At 42.4% G+C, this 17,131-nt stretch overlaps 1 protein-coding gene across 8 annotated transcripts in view; it reads right to left on the bottom strand.

Moving 5' to 3' along the window:
• The window catches only part of Tpst1 (tyrosylprotein sulfotransferase 1), a 109,343-nt gene that overhangs the window by 46,351 nt on the left and 45,861 nt on the right, over positions 1–17,131 (bottom strand). For all 8 annotated transcript variants that reach the window (XM_021254327.2, XM_021254328.2, XM_087195753.1 and 5 more), the window contains exon 2: positions 10,181–11,126. In XM_021254327.2, coding sequence (XP_021109986.1) covers positions 10,181–11,025 — 845 coding nt within the window. In that variant the 5' untranslated portion in view covers positions 11,026–11,126. The remainder of the gene's footprint in view (positions 1–10,180; positions 11,127–17,131) is intronic.

Here is a 17,131-nt window from a genome sequence, read left to right as displayed (position 1 = left end):
GATCGGCCCTAAGTCAACCCATGTAGTTAACTTTATCCATGTCCTTTACTTTTTCACAAGGATTTGAGTTAGCATCCAGCGCACCTTCATTTCAGCCAGAAGAACTCCCCTTATCATTTGATATAGGCAGGTCTCACAAATTCTCAGTCTTGGCTTACAGAGAATATCTTATTTCTCCTTCACTTTTGAGAGTTTTCCCAGATATGGAAGTTTTAGTTGAGTTTTTCACTTTTAGTAATGTGAATGTCATCCCATTCCCTTCTGGGCTCCATGTTTTCTGATAAGAAGTCAGCTGTTAATCTTTCTGAGGATCCTATATATGAAAAAGATGCTTTTTTTTCTTGTTACTGTTAAGATTGTCTTTCAGCTGTTTAAATATGATATGTCTAGGTGTTGATCTCTTCCGTTTTACCTTAGCTCGAGTTTACTGAGCTTCTTGGATGTACAGACAGATGTTCTCATCAAAGTTGGAATTACATTACTTCTTCTAATATTGTGCTCCCTACTATCTCTCCTCTTCTGACATCCCGTCATGTGAATACTGGTACACTTGATGGTGTTCCATGGGTCTCTTGGTTTTCCCACAGGCCCTTTTAATTTTTCTACTGCTCAGACTGGATAAAATCAATCAGCCTATCTTCAAATACACTGATTTATTACTTCTTCTTCCTCAAATCTTAAAACTATAAGCTAAATAAGCCTCTTCATAAAGTAACCTATCCCAAGTATTTCATTATGTTAACAAAAAAGCTAATACACAGACCTCACACCTTCCAGAAAGATTTACACAAAATGTATCAGAAATATAAACATAAAAAGCAAAACCTTAAATCTCTTGGGAGATATAACATGGGACAGAAAATCTATATGACCTTGAGGAAGGCTATTTCCTTTTAGATAACATACCAAAGATGTGATCCATGAAAGAAAGATTGATAAATTGATGTGGTGGTTAATCTTGGTTTTGTTAAGATGATTGGCCTGAGAACTCCCTAGATAGTAAAACACAGTTCTAGGTGTGCCTAGCCAGGTCACAGAGGCATGACCTTGGGACTGTATCTGGTCCCTAGTCCCTTCCCCTCTGGTACTGTTCCCTTGCTGTAATTCTTGGCTGCCATGAAGTAAGTAGAGCTTTGCTCTACCATGCCCTTCCACCATGATGTTCCTCCTTGGACACAGCCATGGACTGAATTCTATGAAACCATGAGCCAAATTAAACCTCTCTTCCTTTAAGTTGTGGGTGTTGAATACTATGTCCCAGCAACAAAAATCTGACTAATACACATCTTTGACCATGTAATTGTTCTCGCCAATGACATGTGAATAGCAAAAATTCTAAAAGCCAATGCTTGATTTGTTGCATCCTTTTCTCCCGTCATGCTGATTATGGAAGCATGTGTTGAAACTGAGCATCCACTAGTCTGTCTTGGAGCTAGTGGACCATGGTCTGAAACATATGAAACAACGAAACATTCCTGTAAATATTTCAAAATTTAAAAAATAGTTAAAATATCATTTCTGAGCTGTTTATTATATGCCAGGTACTATTCTAAAGGCTTTACAGTAATTTAAAAGTAATCTTCACAAGAATTCTATGAAATAAATAGTATTATCAACATCTCCAACAGGTACAATTATCATCCTAATAATAATAAAGATAATAGATAACATTTTCAATGCCAGACACTTGGCTAAGGGCATTACATTCTTTCCAATTTAATCTTCATGAAAAGATTAAATCTTCTACAGTTATTATCCCTGGTAGGGTACTGTTATCATCATCCCATTTCTAGGATAAGAAAATGAAAGGAGGGGTGAAGTAAGACTAAGCAAAACCAAGCAACTCACCCAACATCACAATTAATGAAGGACAGCACTGAGACCCAAGTCTGCCACTGCCTGACTCTAAAGCCCGTGTGAAGACTCCATCCTACTGACTTACTATCATCTTCCTGAGCCCTAGACGCCACATGCTGCATGGGGGATAGGAGCACACATTCTGAAGACAGGAAGGATGGGGTCTATACCCATGTTCCAATTGTGGGACTCTCTGAGCCCTTCTGTAAAACTGAGGTAGGTGAAGCACCAGCGGGCAAGTGTGAAAGGGAAAATACAAAAACTGACTGGGAGAAAGCATGAGGAAGACTCAGCACAGCGCGTGGCATACAACAAGCACTCAGCTGGATGATGTCATTGTCACCATCCTCTCCATATTATAGATAAGAAAAGAGACACAGAAGGGGTAGTAGTTTCACGTTACAGACACAATTCGTGTCAATGAAAGATTTTAAACACAGGTCTGATCCACTTAGAGAAGTCAGAACGCTTTTTCCCCTGGCTGATCTAACCAAAGGCACAGGACGCACATTTTGGACAGAGGGGGTCTGGGCCTGAACATAGGAAACAGCTAGGATGGGCCAGAGGAAGAATTGAGCGCAGGGTGCTGCAGCCGCACACCCGAGGGATCGCAGCAGACAGGGCACAGCGTGGGGTCCTGCAGGAGCTGCAATCATTCCAGCACAGCTGGAGCCCAGAGAGCAAGAGGCAACATGTCAGGATCTTCATATGAAGCAGATGAAATGCGGCATGATTTGGGGCAGGGCTTATCAAAGTGAAATCTCCAGACCAGAGATATTGGTGTCACTGCAGAACCCGTTACAGATGCAAAGTTTGGGCTCTACCCACACCTCCTGGATCAGAAACTCCAAATCTATGAAAAGCTCCTCCTGGAGATTCTGATGTTTGAAAACATGATATTGGCAATAATGGAATGGAACGGTGTTGCTGAAAGCGCTAAAACCATCCTTCACTATCCAGGTAATTCAGGAAAGGGAGGATGGTGGGGCCCTGAATTCATGTGACCCAGCTATTCCCCTGCTGGGTATCTTCCCAAAAGAATTAAAAGAATCAGGGCCAGGGATTTAGCTCAGTGGTTCCACCACCTGCCTCGCAAGTGCAAGGTCCGGAGTTTGATCTTCAGTACCAAAATAAATAAATAAATAAATAAATAAATAAATAAATGCATCATACCACACCAATATATGTGCACTCATGTTCATAGCAGCACAGTTTGTAATAGCTAAAACTTGGAAACAGCCCAATTGCCCATCAACTGGAGCCTGGATAAAGAAAATGTGTTTTGGGGTTTTTTTTTGGTACCGGAGATCGAACTCGGGACCTTGCACTTACAAAGCAAGCAGCGGAATCACTGAGCTAAATCCCTGGCCCAAAAATGTATTTTTTTATATAAGATGGAGTGCTATTCAGCCATAAAGAATGAGAAACTAGAGACGTTTATTGCTAAATGAATGCATATTGAGGCGATACTCTTAAGTGAAATAAATAGAACACACGTGTAAATAGCGAATCATTTCCCTGGTGTGAGAAAGTGAGAGTGTAAATAAAGATCAAAATGTATAACAGATGATGTGAAATAGGAAGAAAAGGTCCAAGGGGAAGGGGAAGTGCGAGGGGAAGGGGAAAGGAAAGAAGGAAAAGGAATAAATATAAGAAAAGGAAAAAATGGAAACAAAGTCTCTGTAAACAGGAAGGGGTGGGGGGTGAAGGGAGGGCAGGGGAAGGGGGAAAAATAAGAACCAAGATACTCATATAAAGGTACAAGATCCCAATGATGAATGTGATCATAATGTATGCCTAAAATGCACCAATAAACTTAATGAAAAATAAATAAATAAAAAGGGCTAGTAATGTAGCTCAATGCGCAAGACCCTGGTTTATCCCAGTGCCACACACACACATACACACACACACACATACACACACACACACACACACACCCCCCACACAAGACGGGCCTGTGGTGGTGCCCTTACTGATTCCTTATAAAAGAGGCCTGAGAGAGACCACTCCCCTGCGGGGACACAAAGTACCATCACCTATGAGCCACAGAGCAGCCTCAGCAGACACTGAATCTGCTGTGCCCGACCCTTGACTTCCAGTCTCCAGAACCGAGAGACCAATTTCTGATTCCAAGCTACGCAGTTTACAGCCTTTGCGACAGCAGCCCAGATGGTCTAAGTCATATCCTAAAAGGTCATTAAAGCTGGCTACTGGAACTGCTTTTTTGAAACCACTATAATCCCAAGCTCTTAAAAATTTTATCTTTTTTAATTTTAAAAGACACTATACTCATTTTCTTTTGAAGCTTTACAATTGTGACACTGCAATTTCGCTTCTTTTCTTTGTTAAATCCAGACAAAATTAAATGTGGCCTCAGCCAGAGCGGTGTCACCTCTGCATACTTTACATACCAAGGTCCTTAGGAGACTTCATTTGAGAAAAGGATCGTCCCATGGCTAAGAGAAGTTTGAAATCAAATGGTCTGTAAGATAAAATTCTAGGTCTTCAACATAAACTCTAAGGCCCCAAGCCTGGTCCCCTCTTGGGCCTTATTTCTCGCTCTTCCTGCCTAGAAACCAAGCCTCCTGCAACAGCAAACTGCTGTTGACTACAGCCTGGTGGTTTGGTTTTACAGTGGACCCTGGAGTTATGACTGGCCCGATATACGAACAACTTGGGTTATAACCAGAATTTTAGTTTTAACTCATGAACAAAGTCTTAAGTTATGACCCAAATTCCAGCACTTGTGCTTCCAGATGGTCTCAGATACAGATCTAACCCTTAAAGAGTCTGGAAGGAACATGACAGCATCCTTTCCTGTGTGGGGCTAACTGAGGGATCCTCTCTAAGGACACTGAGATCTGCCTGTATACAGGAAAGAGACTCTGAAGGCTGTGTAGAGGAGCCTGAGCCTGAATCGACCAATTTGAGTTACAACCAGCCCTCATGAAAGAATTGAGTTTGTAAGTCAAGGGTCCACTGTATTTAAAAAAATTATATTAGCCAATGAGAAACAAATACCATATTCTGCCCCAAGTGGAGCTGTGCCAGGTGACTTCCACTAGTGGGGCGGGCAGTGTTCTCCACAGGTCTGGGGTCACAGAGTGTGCCAGCCCTTGGGTCCTCTGGATCCGCTGACATGGGCCAGAGCCAGGCCACTGGAGATCCTTCGCCTCACCTCTTCCCCGGGGAGCCAGCTCAGGGGCCACCCGTCTGACTAAGAGAGAGGACAGGTGTCTGGACAGCCACGCAAGGACACCCAGGAAGCACAATACGCCAAAGGTCACACCCAGACCCTCTTCCCTCCGTCTGCTCAGCTACTCCTCTTTTAGCCCAATAGCCCTCCACTGGGGATGCGGACATTTGGCAATGTCTGGCAACATTCTTGGTTGTCACAGTATGGGCTATGGGAAAGGGGAGCTGCTTTTATCTAGGGAGTAGAAACCAGGGATGCAGCTAAACAACCCCCACAAGAAAGAATCACGTGGCCCCAAATGTCAGTAGTACCAAGGACTGGAAACCTGGCCTCAGGTCTAATCTCTTTACCACATTGGCCTTGGAAGGCTTTACTGAACACCCCAGGCTGGGTTAGACATCTCTGCTTTCAATAGTTCTTATCAGTGCCATCTATAAGAATCTGTCTTCCGTTAGATCCTGTGTTCCTTCAGGGCAGAGACCTTTTATCACCAGGGTCTGGCACATAGTAGGTGCTCAATAAAGTAGTGGAGCTTTCTCTCTGCCATCCTAATTGATACAACCTACTCTGCTTGTAAAAGAAACCCCAAATCTCAGCTAGGCACAGTTAACTGGAATAAAAATTACATTTCCCAGCCTTTCTTACAATTACATAAGGTAATATGACTAAGTCATGCCCAGTAGAAAGCAAGAAATGCTACCCGGAAGCTTATAGGAAACATTCTCAAAGGATATTAAATGTCCCCTCTTGGACACACAGCCCCTCTCCATCTCACTGTTTTGAATGTGGAGGAAGGGACGGGAGCTCCAGCCCAAGCCATGGGGACGATGGGACACAGCCGGACACGGTCAAGGACAGATGGCTCCAGAGCAAGATGATCAGCCCTGGGCCGCCTTCCCTCACACAGCAGCCATGATTTTCTTTGAAATCTTTATTATTTTGGATCTCCTATATTTGCAATAAAAATATCTAATCCAAGTTAATAAGTGATTTAATATACAGTGTCTACTTTTTGTTACCAATTGTCACATCCTCCAGGAAAGCACAGATTTTGCTTTATTTATGTTCTTGCTCTGCTTCCATTCATTCATCACAGACAAAACTTGAAACCCAGTGCTCCCCTGGCTGCTTTCCTTTTACACCTTGTTTTGCCCTGTCACTTTTACCCCTGCTCTATTCCATTCCCCTTCTCCAGCTAAGGGGCTCAGCCATTTTATCTCTTCAGTATCATTTGTAAAGATCCATTTTTTTCAAGCAGATGTGTTATTAGCCCACGTCTGCACTTCACAATGATTAATTGTGGGGAGTTGGTACTTCCCCACCCCTGCCTTCCACCTCTTGGTCTCCTTTTTTTTTTCTGTCCCAGGAACTGAACTCAGGACCTTGTGCTTGCCAGACAGGCTGTATACTGCTGAGCTACATCCCCAGCCCCTCTTCTTCACTTTTTTTTTTTTTCTTTTCTTGAGACAGGGTCTCACTATGTAGTTCAGGCTGGCCTTGAACTCACTGTGTAGCTGAGGCTGGTCTTGAACTCGCTGCGATCCTCCTGCCTCAGCCTCCCAAGCGCTGGGATTACAGGCCTGTGTCACCACACCTGGCCCTCCTTCACTTTTATCACCTAGATCTACAGAGACTGGTCTACTGCCTTCACAAAGGACAAGCAATGAGAAGTCAGCAGACTTGTTCTCTAGTAACTTCAAGGAAAAAAATTTTAATATTTATAAAATTTTTCTAGAATATTTCAATCCAACCTACTAGAGCTCGGATAATCCCAATTAGTGTACCATTAATTATACATGCTTTTAAAGTTTTCATAATTTTTTTTCTTTTTAAGTCTTCATAATTTTTAACAAATACTGTCATTCTCTTGATTTGCTTGTAAAGTTCTTGTTTTCTTTAAATTTTAGAAAACCTTCAAGTGGATGTTTAGTTATCTTTCTCTGTTAATCCTGTAAAATACAAGAACTTAAAAATTTCAAAGTGACAAAGATTCTTAGCGGCTGCAAACTGTAAGCTCCTGAACCTTCTCCTAGGCCCATCTTTCTTTATAAAATCCATTTCTAGCCAGGGATTTAGCTCAGTGGTTCCGGCATCTGACTCACAAGTGCAAGGATCCAAGTTGGATCCCCGGTACCAAAAAAAAAAATCCATTTCTAGCAAAGAACCCTGATAATAGGGCTGGGGATTTAGCTCAGTGGTTCCGCCACCTGCCTCGCAAGCGCAAGGTCCCAAGTTCGATCCCCAGTACCAAAAAAAAAAAAATGCCAAGGAACCCTGATAAGATATTTTAGCAAACTACCCCCTCAATACATGATTGGGTATCTGATCTCTCTTTCACACACGAGAGAGAGAGAGAGAGAGAGAGAGAGAGAGAGAGAGAGAGAGAGACAGAGACAGAGAGAGAGACAGAGAGAGAGAAAGAGACAGAGTGAGAGACAGAGAGAGAGAGGAGACTGCCCCTCCATGTGGAATTGGGCAACTATGAGTTAACTGTGTTATTAGGCAACTGTGGGTTAACTAGGTAACTATGCTCTTTGTAGAATGTACCTGAGCAGCCACGACAGCTTCTGTAATCTGTCACCAAAGGAGCGTAAGGGACTCAGAAAGTCCTGCCAGAGCTCTTTGCTCTCCCCCTCTCCGCTGCTCTGCTTTGTGTAAATCCTGCTTGCTCTATTCCCAAGGAAACTCCAATGGAATTAAGCTTTGTAGATGTAAAAAGAGGCATATAAAGTGCACACTTCTATTTGGGGCTCTCAAGACTAACAGGAGTCACAGGAGTCACTTGCTGAGCTGCCAGCATCATTAAAAGCCACTTTTTGCTCCTATCTTCATGTTAAAAGATTTGTCTGTGCTGGGGTCCTGATTGTTTCCTGCTTTATACACACACACACACACACACACACACACACACACACACACACACACACGATGTCTAATTACCCTGGCTTGTCGTCAGCAAGAATCCTGTTAGGTCCCTTTAGCCTTTTCCTTACCCCGATCTGTTCCCTTAGTAACTTTCCACCCACTCTTCCTTGGGTATAAATTCCCACTGGCCCATGCAGCATTCAGAGTTAAACTCAATCTGTCTCTTACTCCGAGACTCCTTTACAGGGGTCACTGTATCTACCGTGCTGGTCTTGAATGAAGATTGACTTTTGGTGCTTTAACAAGTATCACTGAACAGTTGTTTCCTTTAGCAAAACTAAATTCTATTTTGGAAATTTAAAAAATATGTATTGTAAATTTTTAAAATTATTAATCATCCTACTACTCTCCAAATATCTCCATTTTTAAAAACTTTCCTGTATTATTTTCTCCTATTTTATTTTATTTTATTTTCAGTAGATCCTTTAAGACTGAGTTTAGACTCCAATCAGAGGCACTCTACTCCTGTTTTATCTTGGAACTCTGGCAAGAGTCTGTTTCAGGGCCGGGGATTTAGTTCAGTGGTTCTGCCACCTGCCTTGCAGGTGCAAGGACCTGAGTTTGATCCCCAGTATCAAAAAAGAAAAAAAAGAGTTTGTTTCAGAAAGGGGTACAAATGCCATTTTTCAATTTAATTTTTAAGTTTCAAAACACATTCATACACTTTCAGAAAGGTGAAAAATAAAAGCTATGAGAATACTAAATGCTGGCAACTGGAGCACATTTACTTATGCATAGTACAGCTATGCATGAATGGTACAGCTATACATGAATGATACAGACACTTTGGAAAACTGTAAGACAGTATCTGTTAAAGTTTATAAAGTAGCCATGCAGGGAGCAAGTCTATAATTCCCGCACTCTGGGAGTCAGGAGCAATTTCCAGCCCGGCCTGGGCAATTTAGCAATTTACTGAGACCCTGTCTCAAAATAAAAAAAATACAAGGACTGGGGAAGTAGCTCAATGTGAAAGTTTTTGGTTCGATTTACAATACAGAGAAAAAATAAAAGAAAAAAAGAAAAAAGCTTTTAAAGAGTGTTTGTGTATCAGGTCTGTGCGTATATGCATACCTGGCATATGATCCAGTAACTCTACTCATTAGTGTATACCCAAAAGAAAGGAACGCTTACCGCTACCAAAAGTAATATCCAACTTTATCTAGGATGGCACAAAACTAGAAATAATTCAAATAGCTACTGGAGGAATGGATAAATTGTGGTTTATGTACTGGAACATCAACGAAGGAGCTATGGCTAATTTATGTAACATGGATCAGTGTCAACAACTAAGACTGAAGGAAGGAAGCCAGGCACAGAAGATTACGCAAGCACGACTGCATTTATATGAAGTCCGCGTGTCAGCAAAGCTAATCCATGGTGACAGGGGTCTGGGGTAGTGGCTGTTCTGGGATTGAAGAGGATGTTTGCAAAAGGAGTATGAAGAAGACTCTTCAGTGCTGGACATGGCAATTACAGAGTATATGAAGTTCATCAAGCTGTATGCTGAATATGTTTATTTCCTATGTAAAACTTTAATTTAAAAAATTCATATAGTAGCAAGAATTTTGGAATAAGCACAGGAAGAGTCTAGTCATGGTTCTGTGATGCATAATTTTTTTTTTTTTGGTACGTGGGATGGAACTCGGGTCCTTGCACTTGCAAGGCAGGTGGCAGAACCACTGACCTAAATCCCTGGCCCATGTGACACATAATTTTTGACAAAGCACTTCCTGGTATTAACCTTGAACCACACAAAAGCCAACTAGAAGTACCTAAAAATCAAAAATCAGAAGTCACCATGCTGAATGAGAGACATTCAGCCTCAGGCCTGAGGTCAGTGAAAAAGGCCTTTCACTGCCTGCAAACTGGGTTTGCATCCATCAAGTAAATATAAGGCTGGGGACGTAACTTGGTGGTAGAGTTTGCCTAGCATGGGCGAGTACCTGGCTTCAGTATGTAGTATGCAAAATAAGTAAAGGACAACATATAAATGAACAAATGAATTACATAAATGGAAAAATATACAATGAGCTGGTAGAGAATTAACCACAAAAACCTGATCTAGACAAGATTTAGGATTCATATATATAAAATTTATAGACACATACATGCACACACATGTGCATACACACATGCATATATACATACCTTGATTAGCTGAATGTAGGGTAAAAATAAAAAATCATAACTGCTACTCACTTTGACAGAGACACTCCCCCTGCTTTCCCTATCATCTCTTCGTGGTGCAGTACTGAGTGGTTCCAAGGAACATGGAGGAACTTCAAGAGCGTTCTCATCCACCGCTCAGGATGCAGGACGAGCTGCTCATAGTGAACCAACATGCATTTTTTATAACCAACCTCCATGCACTGGTTATACATGGTCTCTATGGCACGATTCCATTTGGTCAAACAGTCTCTGTAGCTGTTGAGGTCAAATCCAGCTATAGTAACTTTTCGAGAAATCATTGAATGGACTGATGCCCGGCCATCTCGGACCATCAGGAGAAACTTGGCATTGGGGAATAACCTAGCAAGGTATGTTAAGGATTTCAGGGCAAACGGATCTTTGTTACATAGATAAGGGGCTGGCTCCCCATGCTTGACGATGATTTCTAGTAAGAAGGCTTGCATGGCGGAATCCAGCACTTCATCGGTGACCCCAGCCTCATCCAAGCGAATCTTCTCCTTACTGGACCGTGACCACATCTGCTTCAGGGCCAGGATGCGAGGGATGACCCTGGTTTCCTCTCCGCAGCGGATGTCCGGGTGTGCGTCCAGCATGGCCCTCATGAGAGTGGTTCCACTCCGAGGCACACCGCCGATAAATATTAAAGGCATATCTTTGTGGTAGGCAAAGGTCTTGTTGGCTTTGAGGTCCGGGCCAGTCCGCACAGTCGACTTCACGCTCTCTGGCTTAACGGGCGGGCTCCGTTCCTCTATGCGGTGATGGCATTCCATGGCATGCTGGCCCAGGTAAAACACGGTCACAGAGCTAATCACCAGACAGGCCAAGAGTAAGTTCTGCTTCAGTTTTCCGACCATCTTGGTGTGATTATCTTGTTAGTAAACAGATATTGTGCTCAAAATGATTTCCAAAAAAGGTTCAGGCCATGGAGATTCTACTTGAGCAAGATGATCCACATCTAGTAAGAGAAGGAAAAAGGCCCTTTTACCATTATATTATAATTGTTTACAAATTAGTCATCAGTTACCACCATGGCATTGCAGCTAGAAAGAAGCTGAAGCAGTCTTGGATTGATATCTTAGAACACAATATACACAAATATAAAAATAAGTCAGTGTTTATAATCAGAAACAGCTTTTCTTAATGCAACAAATCTGAAGCTTTGCATCTGGAACAGAATGGAAAAAATAAATAAAACTATTCTCAGGGAGTCAAGCAGATCTTTAATGTACCCACAAGTCTGGAGTCCACCCCAAGGCCGATCACTTGCACTCACGTTCACTTCGCTGCCTAACAGTCACTATCTCCACATTCCAATGTAAAGAGAATTCACTGAAGAAATACCAGATACAGCTTCCAAATTTTTCTTTTTTTTTTTGGTACCGGGAATCGAACTCAAGTCCTTGCGCTTGCGCAGCAGGTGGCAAAACCACTGAGCTAAATCCCCGGCCCAAGCTTCCAAATTTCTAATGGAAATCCAATGTATTCACCCTACAACTTAATTCAGGTACCGCACACCAGAGAGCTAGGTTTGACTGAGGACTGTATCTTTGGCACAGACAGGTGTGTAAGCAAGGACAACGAGATGTGACCAATGCCTCAAGACAAATACACGAGGAGGCAATGGAAGCACAAAAACAGGGCCGTGTACACCATGTCCATCTGAGGGATCCTGCAAAGCTGTATACAAACCAAGGGGGAGGGGGCGTGGGGGTTTACACCTGCAATCCCAGCTACTCAGGAAGCTGAGGCAGGAAGATGGAAAGCTTGAGACAAGTCTAGGTAACTTAGTGACCCTGTCCCCAGATGTAAAAAATTTTAAAGGGCTGGGGATGTAGCTCAGTGCTACAGAGCTTACCAGGCATGTGCAAGGCCCTGGGCTCGCTAAGCAATACTGGGGGGAGAAAAAACCAAAAACAAAATAGCAGAAAAGAGTATTGTAAGCTGACACACAGGCATGAGAGAACCTGGCACGAGCAGGTGACAGGAAGTAGCCCTGGAGAGCCTCCAGTAGCCTGTGACGGGGCCTTGGAGGGAGGGTAAGATCTGGGCACACCAGGCTCCCCAAGCTGCAGATGCAGGTGGGCCAAACCACTGGCCACACACTGGGAAGCAGACAGCAACCAAAATACATTTAGATTTTAAAATTTCCCCTTGCCGGGGATTTAGCTCAGTGGTTCCACTGCCTGTCTCGCAAGCACAAGGTCCCGAGTTTGATCCCCAGTACCAAAAAAAAAAAAATTCCCCTGAATCCTCACAAGTGTGGTGGTTAATTTTCTGTGTCAACTTGACTAGGTGGTCAGTTGTTTGGTCAAACATCAGTCTAAATATTGCTGCGAAATAATTTATTTAGATGTGATGAGTATTGAAATCCACAGATTAGGAGTCAAGCAGATTCTCCTACATAATACAGGAGGGCCTCATCCAACAATTAAGAGAAAACCCTGAGGTTTCCTGGAAGAGAAGGAACTCATCTCCAGACTACAACCCAGGAACACTGCCTGAGTTTCCGAGCTGCTGACCTGCAGAATTTGGAGTCAAGACCACAACACCTTCCTGACTGCCCTGTGGATTTCAGACTTGCCAGGTCCACAATCGCATGAGCCAATTCCTTAAAATCAACTCCCGCCCTTCCCTTACCCTCCTGCACCCTGTGATCCTACACAGGATGGAGGTTCTGTGTTTCTGAAGAGTCCTAACACACTAAGTCCACCTGGGGCAATGACCGACTGGACTAGAAAAATACATTCTGAGCAACAGACTTCCAGGTCTGGCCCAGTGAGAATGTAATAGGCCTTGCCTCTCCCTAAAGCCAGTTATAAAGCTGGATGAAACTGACAACCTTTTCAGTGCTCTGGAAATCAAAGGGTTCTAACAGCCTAAGAATCATTCGTGCTTGAAAACTGTAAAAGTTGGAGGGGCTGGGGATTTAGCTCAGTGGTTCCACTGCCTGCCCTGCAAGCACAAAGACCTGAGTTCGATCCCCGGTACCAAAAAAAAAAATTTGTGAAAGTTGGCTAAAAACGATGTCTGTATAGGGACACTCCCACCTTGCCACCTACCTACTCAGCAGGTCCAGAGATCCTGCAGGCATAGGCAGGGCAAGATAAACCATGAGGACCAGTGGGTTGGAGCTGGGGTGGAGGGATTTGCTGCACTGGGGACAGTGCACAACACACACCCGCTGCTTGGACAGTCAGTGAAAGTGATGGACCAGGGGGCAGGCGAGCAAGAAGGAAAATGCTTCTACAGGCTAAGGTTGCATCATGGTTGGGACAAGTTTGTGGTCAACCCTGAGGCTGCACACAGGTACAAAGGAGACACAAAAGGATGCAGTGGAAAGTAAAAACCAGGGCAGATCTGAAAACAGCCTCAACTGTGAATACACTCCCTACCCACACTCTGGCAAGCACCTGAGCACTAAGCTACAGGAACAAGGGGAGGACTCCTAGGAAGCCAGGCTTCAATGTGAAAGTTACACAAGTACATATATACTTTATTTAAAAGTTGTTTATAGGGCCGGGGATTTAGCTCTGTAGTTTCACTGCCTGCCGCACAATCGCAAGGACCTGAGTTCGATCCCCGGTTACAAAAAAAAAAGTTGTTTAAATATAAACTAGTATAAAGCATGCATATGTATGTGGGGGGGAGCATTTGTATTTGGGCATATATGTGACATCTGCATACATCTATATGAAATATCCACACAAGGGTACTTGATAGCAACACAAAGCAGGGGACAGAAGCAAGGATTTAAATGCAAAAAGGCCCAAAGGAGCTCTGTGCTCTAACTGAAATGTTCTAAACCTGGACTGTTGTCACAGTTGCACAACTCTCTAAAATCTAATAAAAATCATTGAGTCATACACTTATAATGGGTGAGTTTTATGATATATAAATCACACCTCAATACAGCTGGTTTTAGAAAGAAAATACATTACTAGAAAAATATTTTAATGGTCCCTATAGGATATGCCAACCAAGATCTGTTTTTTGTTTATTCATGTATTCACTCCTGTTGTTACATATTTGATCTTATTATTGTGCCAGGCATTGCATAAAGTTTCAATCAAGACTCAAGAATCACAAAGAATAAGCTGAGATTAAAAGACTGGTTTAATAAGAAAAAGATTGCCCAAAAAGTGTTAAATGAGATAACTGGTAGCAATACGGCACTGAAAGGTACAAACAGAAAACGGTATCTATAATACAGAAGACACACTGAAGCTGTTATTCCAGTATTCAACTGGAAAGAGAATAGGTGGGAACAAAAAACAATGGCAAGAAAAGACAGTAAATAAAAAAACAGAATTGAGATTCAACCCTGGAACAGTAATATACTGAAGAAACTAAAACCACACTACAAGCACGTGCATGTGCACACACGCACACACACACACAGTGTAAAAATAAACTCTCTTGAATTTCCTGGACTAGAAAAGACAGTCGATAGAGCTGAGGGTCTGTGTTTCAGGCATAACAAGGGAAAACTCCAACTGGACATACCCTGTAATTTAAATATGTAGGAAATAGATTTTCAGGCTTCCAAACAAGAACCAAAGGACCAAATAACAAACTGGCATTAGATGTCCCTAGTATATTAAATGCTTGTTCTCTGGTTTCCGTGTGTGTGTGTGCATGTATTCTTTATATGCCATAATGAACACGTTACTTTTCTAACTGTGAAAAGATAAATCAATATTTTAAAAATAGGAACAATCTGTCTTTTAAAATGCCAGTTAGGCTAGGATTTGAAGAATGAGTAGGAGTTAGGCAGTATGAAGGGAAGAGCATTCCAAACAAAAGTAAATGGATATGCCAAAGTGCCTATCATGAAAAGGCATTTTAAAGCTTTCCAGAAGAAGCAGGAGAGGGAGAGAGGGAGAGAGAGAGAGAGAGAGAGAGAGAGAGAGAGAGAGAGAGAGAGAGACAGAGAGAGAGAGAGAGACAGAGAGAGAGAGAGAGAGAGAGAGAGAGAGAGAGAGAGAGAGAGAAGCAGGTAAGCCAAGGTAGGGGCAAAGCAGTGGAAAATGGATGAGAATTGGTATCGTATGCATCAAGTTCAGGATATGAAATTTTATGACACAAGAAATTTATGTCACAGCTTTGATATAAAATGTCCCCCCAAAGCCACCTGTGTGTGGAAGGTGACTGAATCACAGGGGCACTATACTCACCAATGGATTCATCCACTGATGAGTTCAGGAGCTGAATGTGCTGTTAAGAGGTGGGGCCTAGGGCCGGGGATTTAGCTCAGTGGTTTCGCCACCTGCTGCACAAGCGCAAGGACCCAAGTTTGATCCCCGGTACCAAAAAAAAGAGGTGTGGCCTGGCTGGAGGTGGTCACTGAGGTGTGACCTGGGTGTATTCTTGTCCCTACTTCCTCCCTTTGTTCTCTGCTTCCTGGCTGTAATGGGTTGGGCATCTTTCCTCTGCCATGCCATTTCTTCCATGGAGCCAACCAATCATGGATTGAATCCCCTGAAAATCATGAGCCAAATTCTCTTCCTTTAAATTGTTGGTGTTGGGTATTTTATCTCAGCAATGGAAAAGTGATCAATACAGAAAAGTGGGGGGATGGGGTACCTGACCATGTAGCTCAGAGGTCTTTGGGATTTGTTTGGAGAAGCAGGCTAGAGGACCCCCTTGAATGCTGTAAACAGAGTTTGATGAGTGATCCTAGTCAGAGCTCAAAGACCAGAATGCTGATAGGAATGTAGACGGTGAAGGCCAGACTCAGAAGTTTTCATTTGAAAACAAGGACTCTATTGGCAATTGGACTAGATGCCATGTGTATTAAACTCCAGCAGAAAAACTGTCTTCATTTTGCCCATGTCCTCAGACTGCAGGAGACTGAGATTAAGGGCAATGGACTAACTGATCTAGCAGAGGAAATTTCAGAGCAGCCCAACATTCAAGCTGTGGCCTGGGTACTGTTTGCTGCTTTTAGCCAGATCTACAGAGAGAATCAGGAGCCAAAGGCAGAGCCAAAAGATACAAAAAGTTTCCAGTTTTGTCAAAAAGGAAGCTCCTGCAAAGTTAGGACAAAGGAGAGCATCATTGCTGAAGAGATTAACACTCTGGGGCCATCATGGCAAATTTTTAGAAAAGGTGCATTATGGAGGTGTACAATGACCACATTAATTTTTAGGAGTATTTCTATTAATTATTCATTTTAATTTTATGAGTTTTATCATATTAATGTGTACTTAACAGGAAAATAAAATACTAAAATTTTAATATGTAATGAGTGTGTAGAATAAACATTTTCAACTTCAACTGTTTACCTGCTTCTAAGATCTAAAAACTAACAGCAGAAATAAATTCCTATGTGAACTACAATGAAAATACAAACAAAATCCTACCACAGAAATAATCTTTGCTTCAATTATCACACATAACAACACATGTTCCATACACAAGTCTTGCTTACACTGACAGCCCATGTGCTTAGCTTTCCCTTCCTGTTTGGCAGGCCATACTTGCCACCTCTCTTTGTCTTCTTTTGTCAGGAGCATCGTCTTATATTATACCACGTTCACTTAGCAGGAAAATAAAATATCAATAAAATCAAATATCAAATATATACTGAGTGTTTAGAATAACATTTTCCAAATCAATTGTTTATTTGCTTGCTAAATTTAAAAAATAACAGCAGAAATAAATTCCTACATGAACTATAACGAAAATACAAATAAAACTCTAGCACAAAGACAATCTTTACTTCAATTATCACACATAAGGCAGTTTTCACACTTGAGAATAGCATGCTCTATACACAAGTATCGCTTTCTTTCTTTTTCTTTTTTTTCCAGTACCAGGGATCGAACTCAGGACCTTGCGGTTGCAAGGCAGACATGGTGCCACTGAGCTAAATCCCCAGCCCATAACACAAGTCTTGCTTACATTGACAACACGTGTTTTGTTTTCCTGTCTTCTTTGGTCGGACACACTTGACGTCTT

This window comes from Heterocephalus glaber, unplaced genomic scaffold (genome assembly GCF_053883595.1).
Source record: "Heterocephalus glaber isolate CG9 unplaced genomic scaffold, H.glaber_assembly_v1.0 deba00001610, whole genome shotgun sequence".
Lineage (NCBI taxonomy): Eukaryota > Metazoa > Chordata > Mammalia > Rodentia > Bathyergidae > Heterocephalus > Heterocephalus glaber.
The sequence above is the reverse complement of the archived record's forward strand: the minus strand, read 5'-3'. Positions and strand labels throughout refer to the sequence as shown.